Genomic DNA, 8791 nt, shown 5'->3' on the forward strand with positions numbered 1-8791 from the left:
TTAAGCAGCCGATTCTTGATTTTGGCTTAGGTCATGATCTCACGATCCTGGGATGGAGCCCCATGTCGGGCTCCATGCTCAGCAGGGAGTCTGCTTGAGGACTCTCTCTCTCTCTCTGCCCATCTCCCTGTTCCCATGCACAGTCATGGTCTCTTCCCCCCAAAAAAATAAATAAATAAATCTTAAAAAAAAAAAAAAAGAAGGGAAGGTGAGGCACAAAAGCTCCATGTCATTGGCAGCGTCAAGTCTGACTCAAAGGGAAGTTGTCTTTATTGATGTTCCCCAGGAAAAGCCAAGGCCAAAGGAAAAAGTGGGAATACTGAGCTGGATCCAAGGCTGCTTGGACCTGATCGGAACCTGCACAGACCCATTATCATGCGACCCCCATCTCTGATCAGCCAGTCTCGCCCAGCTAAACTGGGGGGCTGGTGCTGTCGGTAACAAGATCAATGATCTGTGATTGAGAAGCCACGTGAGCTACCATTTCCCTGCCGGGATGAACGACAAACCAAATCAGACCCCACAAAGCACCTGTGGGGCCACACCTTCCATATGCCAGTCTTTCAATGTTCTAGAATAACTGCATGTGATATCTGAAAATACACCAGTCTCTACAACACCTACCCATGCTGCTTTTTAAAATCCACCCACCTCTTATGGAACGCCAGAGATGTTTGGGAACTTGGGCAGGCTTTTCATCTTATCTAGATGAGACGTCTACTGTGGACACGTGACCAAGAAGAGAACGCAGGGCATGCTGGTGGCAGAACACAAGTGTCCGGAACACCTAACTGGCTACCTAAGGGAAGTCATGAGAAATAACTCCGATTTTTGTTTTTGAGACGGTGTAATGCCTGGGAGGGGGCAAAGGACACTTCCATCCCCCTTTCCTGACCCGAAGGCCAAGAGCATCCTGCAGATTTCCAGAAGGAACTCCATCCCTCCCAGCCTCCAAAAGGATTGGGCCAGTGGGCTGACTTTGCTCTGCTGGGCAATAATCACACGGGTGACTGACTTACACTGTGTATTTTCTTCTATTTCAACCCATCTCCAAAGCCCAGAGCAACTTAAAACCAGGAGAGCCACCACTTTTGTCAAAAAAGGAATTTTTTGAAAGCTTAACTGGTAAGTCCACGGCCATTCATTCAGCTGACTCCCGAGGAAACGGAAGGAATCTGGAAAATGTATTTAAAAATTGATTTAACGTTGAGCCGTGTTAAATGTTTTAATTTCCAAGCAATGCAAAGCCCACCAAAACATCAATTAGTCCCAGCAATCAGGCAGGAATATTGGCTTCTGTTGAGGGATTCATTTATTTCAGCCCTGCTAAATATCTAAGAAGGAGAAATCCAATGCAGCCTACAGCTCCGAGGGAGGCACATTAAGCCAGAGAAGAAGCCAGATCAGGCCCTGGCTAAAGTGGTGCCTTTGACAGCGCCCGCCACTCCCTGGCATCTTTCTCTGGAGGGAAGGCAGTAACTTAATAGGAAAGGTCCTCTATGCTATTGACAGAAAACACCCTTCCCTCCCCACAGTTTCTCTGTCTCCAAGCTGGAAAGCAAGAGAGGCTGACAGGGGGCAGAGAATGGCTCCCTGCTGAGGACACAGGCCAGCTTAAGAACTTTCTAAGATAGTTTTTAACAATTACCCTTCCTTTCAGTGCCTTTTAAATTGCAAAGCCCTGGGGTCTCCCTGCCCCAGTGGAGGCTGTGGGTTGGGGTAAGGGTCTCACAGTCTGAAGTGCCTCTGTTTCCACTCAGCGGGGCCAGCTGCTCGGGCACCGAAGGGCCATGTGCATGTGCTGCTCACCACACGGTCTTGGGCAGGAGAACCAGTAGAGGACAGCCAAGCCAAGGACCCCAGGTGACAGGGACTCCTAGGAGACAGGAGTGCACACGAGGTCTCAGCAGCCCGAGGAGGGCAGACACAGCATGCTGCCAGCTCCCTGGGTCTCCCTCTGCACCACTCGATCTCCCAGAATGCTGTCTGCTCTTCTCAGACACAGGAATAATGACCCCAAAGCAGGGGGCGTTGGGGGGGGGGAGACGGACGCTGGGGAGTAAAAATTAAATGACATTGTGTGAATCAGCTTGCAGCAGAGCTGCCTTAATCCTAAGAGTCACCTGAGGAGATTGTTAAAAATGCAAATTCCTCAGGGGGTTCAGGTCACAATCTCAGGGTCCTAGCATTGAGACCACTTTGGGATCCCTACTCAGTGGGGAGTCTGCTTCTCCCTTTCCCTCTGCCCCACCCCCCACTCGCGCTCTCTCTCACTCACACACACAGTCTCTTTCTCTCTCTCAAATAAATAAATAAAATCTTAGGGAAAAAATGCAGATTCCAGGATCCTCCCCTGGAGACTGTGATTGAGCAAGCCCGGGATGACCCAAGGATCTGTATTTTAAGGATTCCTCCCAGGTGATCCTGATAATGAAGCTTAGGAAACAAGAGATTAAGGGCCTCACCCCAGGAAGGGCCTGTGGAATGAAGNAGCCTGTGGAGTGAAGGGAAGGAGAAGGGCATCTAGGGTCCTGTGGGGACACCACGTTCCGACCCTACTGGTTCAAGGGAAATTTGGTCCTGCTTCTCTACAGGGGATTTGGCAATATCCATCAAAATTACAAATGCATGCACCCTCTGACCCAGCAATCCCACTTTGAAGATTTTATCTTGCAGATAGACTCAAACAGATGCAAATGATAAGAGGTTATTCCCTGAAGCCTTGTTCATAATAGTTTAAAAAAAAAAAAAGAAAAAGAAAAAAGAAAAAAACGGAAATATCCGTCTGTAGACAACTGGTTAAATATAGCTACAGTGTAGCCAGAAAATCGACAATTGTACAGCTCCTATGTACAGATACAGAACTGTCTCCAAGATATATTGTTAGGTGANGCACCCTCTGACCCAGCAATCCCACTTTGAAGATTTTATCTTGCAGATAGACTCAAACAGATGCAAATGATAAGAGGTTATTCCCTGAAGCCTTGTTCGTAATAGTTAAAAAAAAGAAAAAGAAAAAGAAAAAGAAAAAAGAAAAAAACGGAAATATCCGTCTGTAGACAACTGGTTAAATATAGCTACAGTGTAGCCAGAAAATCGACAATTGTACAGCTCCTATGTACAGATACAGAACTGTCTCCAAGATATATTGTTAGGTGAGATATGCAAGGTGCAGAACAAAGGGTATAACAACCTTTTATAAAAATGCAGAGATAATCTATGGATGTGTATAGACCATCTCCAGATGAATACACAAGAAGCTGCTAACATTACTTGCCTCTGGCGAAGGGAACTAGGTGACAAGGGGACAGGGGACAGAGGAAGACACCTCACTGCATTCCTTTTCAGCCCTTACACATTTTGAATCCTGCACATTATCTCTTGTGTATGTTATATAATACACACAAAACACAATATTTAAAGATAATTTTTAAATGGGGGCGCCTGGGTCGCTCAGTTGGTTAGGTGTATAACTCTTGATTTCAGTTCAGGTCGTGATCTCAGGGTCCTGGGATCAAGCCCTGCATTAGGTTCCACACTCAGTGGGGAGTCTGCTTGGGATTCTCTCTCCCTCTCCCTCTCCCCCTCTCCCACTTAAATAAATAAATAAATAAATCTTTAAAGAAAAAATAACAATAATAGTAAATCAAAGGTCACAGTTCCTGCTTGCAAGTGCCACCTCTGGCCACCTGTGGCTGCAGAATTTGGGAATCCCCCAGTTCTCTATCCACAAGGGAAGGCTGAGGCAGACGGAGGGAGAGATTCACATCAGAAAAAGACAGAATGGAGGTTTTGAGCACCAAGTTCTTTTTGCTCACTGAGTATTTGCTCATGCTGCTCTCTCTACCTGGGACGCTCAGCCCCATGGGGCTGAGTCCATATTCTCCCCCAGCCTGGGCTGCAATTTAGACATTACTGTCTTTGGGAAGTTTCTATGGCCACCCCCCGGTCCCCCCAAGCCTAGGTCAGCTGTCTCGCCTGTGTGTTCCCTGTCACAGCACCTGTCATACTACCTCATGGTCACCAGGCTATGTATGCCTTCCCTCAGCCCCATGCTCGACTGAGAGCTCAGTAAGCACCAAGGACACATCTGGCTTGGTCACTGCCGTCTCCCCAGAGCCCAACACCATGCTTTGTCCAAAGATGGTGCTCACTAAAGATAGAAGGGGTCACAAAGAAGTGACAGAGGGGGAAGGAAGAGAGGAATAAGAAAGGCAAGGAAAGCCACACATCCCCAACCCCCTTATTCTAGATCAGCCCTAGTCACCACCACCTCCCTCTGCCTCCTCCCTTCCCCAGTTTTCCCAGATGTGAAGTCATCCTGTTCATTTACAAGACAGCCTTACCTGTCTTGCTCACCTNGTAATAGTTAAAAAAAAGAAAAAGAAAAAGAAAAAGAAAAAAGAAAAAAACGGAAATATCCGTCTGTAGACAACTGGTTAAATATAGCTACAGTGTAGCCAGAAAATCGACAATTGTACAGCTCCTATGTACAGATACAGAACTGTCTCCAAGATATATTGTTAGGTGAGATATGCAAGGTGCAGAACAAAGGGTATAACAACCTTTTATAAAAATGCAGAGATAATCTATGGATGTGTATAGACCATCTCCAGATGAATACACAAGAAGCTGCTAACATTACTTGCCTCTGGCGAAGGGAACTAGGTGACGAGGGGACAGGGGACAGAGGAAGACACCTCACTGCATTCCTTTTCAGCCCTTACACATTTTGAATCCTGCACATTATCTCTTGTGTATGTTATATAATACACACAAAACACAATATTTAAAGATAATTTTTAAATGGGGGCGCCTGGGTCGCTCAGTTGGTTAGGTGTATAACTCTTGATTTCAGTTCAGGTCGTGATCTCAGGGTCCTGGGATCAAGCCCTGCATTAGGTTCCACACTCAGTGGGGAGTCTGCTTGGGATTCTCTCTCCCTCTCCCTCTCCCCCTCTCCCACTTAAATAAATAAATAAATAAATCTTTAAAGAAAAAATAACAATAATAGTAAATCAAAGGTCACAGTTCCTGCTTGCAAGTGCCACCTCTGGCCACCTGTGGCTGCAGAATTTGGGAATCCCCCAGTTCTCTATCCACAAGGGAAGGCTGAGGCAGACGGAGGGAGAGATTCACATCAGAAAAAGACAGAATGGAGGTTTTGAGCACCAAGTTCTTTTTGCTCACTGAGTATTTGCTCACGCTGCTCTCTCTACCTGGGACGCTCAGCCCCATGGGGCTGAGTCCATATTCTCCCCCAGCCTGGGCTGCAATTTAGACATTACTGTCTTTGGGAAGTTTCTATGGCCACCCCCCGGTCCCCCCAAGCCTAGGTCAGCTGTCTCGCCTGTGTGTTCCCTGTCACAGCACCTGTCATACTACCTCATGGTCACCAGGCTATGTATGCCTTCCCTCAGCCCCATGCTCGACTGAGAGCTCAGTAAGCACCAAGGACACATCTGGCTTGGTCACTGCCGTCTCCCCAGAGCCCAACACCATGCTTTGTCCAAAGATGGTGCTCACTAAAGATAGAAGGGGTCACAAAGAAGTGACAGAGGGGGAAGGAAGAGAGGAATAAGAAAGGCAAGGAAAGCCACACATCCCCAACCCCCTTATTCTAGATCAGCCCTAGTCACCACCACCTCCCTCTGCCTCCTCCCTTCCCCAGTTTTCCCAGATGTGAAGTCATCCTGTTCATTTACAAGACAGCCTTACCTGTCTTGCTCACCTCTGTATTCCCAGCTCCTGCTTGACACATAGTAGGTGCCCAATATATACTGGTTGAATTTATTGATTAATACTGGTCAATGAAAGGAGGTAGGATGCAATGGAACCACTGAAATGCATTCAGTCCTGAGAGAGTCTGATTCAAGGAGTTCTGGGTGGGGTCCACGAAGCAGGCTGTTTTACAAGTTCCCCCAGGTGATTTGAAAGCACAACCAGAGTTGAGCGTCATTTACACAAGCTTGGTAGGGACTTTGGATTTTTCTTTGAATGCAGAGTCTCTGAAGATTGTGAGAGACCCCACTCTGAATCTTAGGAACCTCCCCGCCCCAGGCCGGGCAGGGGGGTACTAAGGGACAGAGAAGGGGGCTAGGGTGGGGGCCCAGGCAGAGGGTTGTCCCGCTCACCAGGAGCAGANCTGAGTTCTGGGTGGGGTCCACGAAACAGGCTGTTTTACAAGTTCCCCCAGGTGATTTGAAAGCACAACCAGAGTTGAGCGTCATTTACACAAGCTTGNGGAGTTCTGGGTGGGGTCCACGAAGCAGGCTGTTTTACAAGTTCCCCCAGGTGATTTGAAAGCACAACCAGAGTTGAGCGTCATTTACACAAGCTTGGTAGGGACTTTGGATTTTTCTTTGAATGCAGAGTCTCTGAAGATTGTGAGAGACCCCACTCTGAATCTTAGGAACCTCCCCGCCCCAGGCCGGGCAGGGGGGTACTAAGGGACAGAGAAGGGGGCTAGGGTGGGGGCCCAGGCAGAGGGTTGTCCCGCTCACCAGGAGCAGAACTGGAAGAGGGGGTCCGGGTGGGACTGGCGCTCGGGGGCGTGTCCAGCCAGGAGCGAGTGTTGGCGCCATCTAGTGCCCACTGGAGGCTCTGCAGTTGCAACGTGCTGAGTTGCCGGCGCTGGGCTGGGGTCACCGCCGCGGCGNGGAAGGGGGCTAGGGTAGGGGCCCAGGCAGAGGGTTGTCCCGCTCACCAGGAGGAGAACTGGAAGAGGGGGTCCGGGTGGGACTGGCGCTCGGGGGCGTGTCCAGCCAGGAGCGAGTGTTGGCGCCATCTAGTGCCCACTGGAGGCTCTGCAGTTGCAACGTGCTGAGTTGCCGGCGCTGGGCTGGGGTCACCGCCGCGGCGTTCTCGGGGCCCAAGGAGGCGATCTGCTCCGCGGACAGCTCCTGCAGCGGAGAAAGGAGACATAACAAAAGGGGGGGCAGCGCCCTCAGAGGGGCCCCTCTGCGGCCTTCCCAAACCTCGGTCATCCGCCCAGGGCCCGCACAACTTTGCCATACCCGTGTGTGCTCCTCTTGAGATTTTCCCTTAAAATCACATAGCTCTTTTCACTACTAGAATACATTTATTTTTTATTTTTATTTTTTTATTTTTTTAAAAGATTTTATTTACTTATTCGACAGAGATAGAGACAGCCAGCGAGAGAGGGAACCCAAGCAGGAGGAGTGGGAGAGGAAGAAGCAGGCTCCCAGCGGAAGGAGCCTGATGTGGGGCTCGATCCCATAACGCGGGGATCACGCCCTGAGCAGACGGCAGATGCTTAACCACTGTGCCACCCAGGTGCCCCTAGAATACATTTATTTTTTAAAAGGAAAATTTTAGGTGGAAATTTCCAAAAATGGAAGACCAGAGTAATTTGCCATCAGTAATCATTAACAATTATTCTTGTAGTAACAAGAAATGAACATTATTGAATTCTAGCTGGCTTTGTTGGCCAACAATGTCTGAACCCAAGGCCTCTTAAGAAATAATCATGAAGGGGCACCTGGGTGGCACAGTGGTTAAGTGCCTGCCTTCGGCTCGGGGCGTGATCCCGGCGTTATGGGATCGAGCCCCACATCAGGCTCCTCTGCTATGAGCCTGCTTCTTCCTCTCCCGCTCCCCCTGCTTGTGTTCCCTCTCTCGCTGGCTGTCTCTATCTCTGTCGAATAAATAAATAAAATCTTTAAAAAAAAAAAAAAAGAAAGAATCATGAAGAGAAGGAGACTTTAAGTGTTATAGAGGGTTAAAGGCATTTTAGCTCCAAACTGAGACTTCCTCCTTGAAGTAATCAGCATTAAAGGAGAGTTGAAAAGAAAGTCGTGACTTTCTCACCGTGTGATTTAATGTTGTTTAATTCAGTGCGAGATGCTTCCCCCCACCCCCCTCAGGAAGTCTCAAGTCCCCCAGGGACATCTCAAGTCCCCTGCCTGAGAAACACTGGCATAGAGGAGAAAACACAAGCCTAAAGGCCAAAGATCTGAATCTGCATCCCTATACTAGCTGTGTGACCTTGAGCAAATTTGACAGCCTCTCTGGGATTTTGGACTAGATGCAGAGAACTCCTCTCCTGTGTGGATTCTGATCCTCTGGAGTGACTGCCTGCACACCTTGGTGGGGGGGCGGGGGTGGAGGGGTGAGTCCTGCGAGGGCTCAGTGGAGGAAAGGTGTGATAATCTATTAGTGACGTCTGCCACAGCCATTGGAAGTGGGAACTTCTGCCAAGTGCACTATGTCTTTGAGGACCCTGAAACAAGACGTCTACTAAAGTTGCTTCTAGCTCAGAGGACCTGTGGCTAGCTACAGTAGGTCTGGAACGAGATGGGGTGGCAGGATTCTGAATTTGTAGAGAGGTGTCTAAAGTCATGCTGCTTATTTTCTAAGGACCCCCAAGATTCTGGGAAAGGGTTATGCCCCCTCATCCACTCCTCTTTCCTTTTTCATCCTCTCCTTATTCTCTGTCTAGGGAGATGTTTCTCTGGAATTGTGTCATTCCCTTGCTTAGAACCCTTTCCTGCCTCCCACTTCCAGGACACGGTTCCAGCTCCTGAAGGTGGCAATGGGGCCCTCATGCTTTGGGCCAAGCCCACCTGTCCAGCTGCTTCCCCCCAGACACTCTTCACTGCAGGAGAATGAGCACCCATATCTGTAGGCCTCAGGAGGCATCACCTTTCCATCCACTTCATTCTGCCTGGAACGTTATCTCTGACCTAGCTAACCCGTCATGCAAGGTTGGCATCACCTCTTCACTCACACACACACACACACACACACACACACACACACACACACACAC

The 8791-nt window shown here is 48.9% G+C and overlaps 1 protein-coding gene across 3 annotated transcripts in view; it reads right to left on the bottom strand.

The window, feature by feature from the left end:
• Positions 1 to 1191: 1191 nt before the first annotated feature.
• The window catches only part of OTOA (otoancorin), a 73458-nt gene continuing 65858 nt past the window's right edge, over positions 1192 to 8791 (bottom strand). For all 3 annotated transcript variants that reach the window (XM_034670265.1, XM_034670263.1, XM_034670264.1), the window contains 2 exons: positions 6707 to 6902; positions 1192 to 1876 (listed from right to left, as the gene is read on the bottom strand). In XM_034670265.1, coding sequence (XP_034526156.1) covers positions 1806 to 1876; positions 6707 to 6902 — 267 coding nt within the window. In that variant the 3' untranslated portion in view covers positions 1192 to 1805. The remainder of the gene's footprint in view (positions 1877 to 6706; positions 6903 to 8791) is intronic.

The sequence above is a fragment of the Ailuropoda melanoleuca genome, chromosome 10, assembly GCF_002007445.2.
Source record: "Ailuropoda melanoleuca isolate Jingjing chromosome 10, ASM200744v2, whole genome shotgun sequence".
NCBI classification, from domain to species: domain Eukaryota; kingdom Metazoa; phylum Chordata; class Mammalia; order Carnivora; family Ursidae; genus Ailuropoda; species Ailuropoda melanoleuca.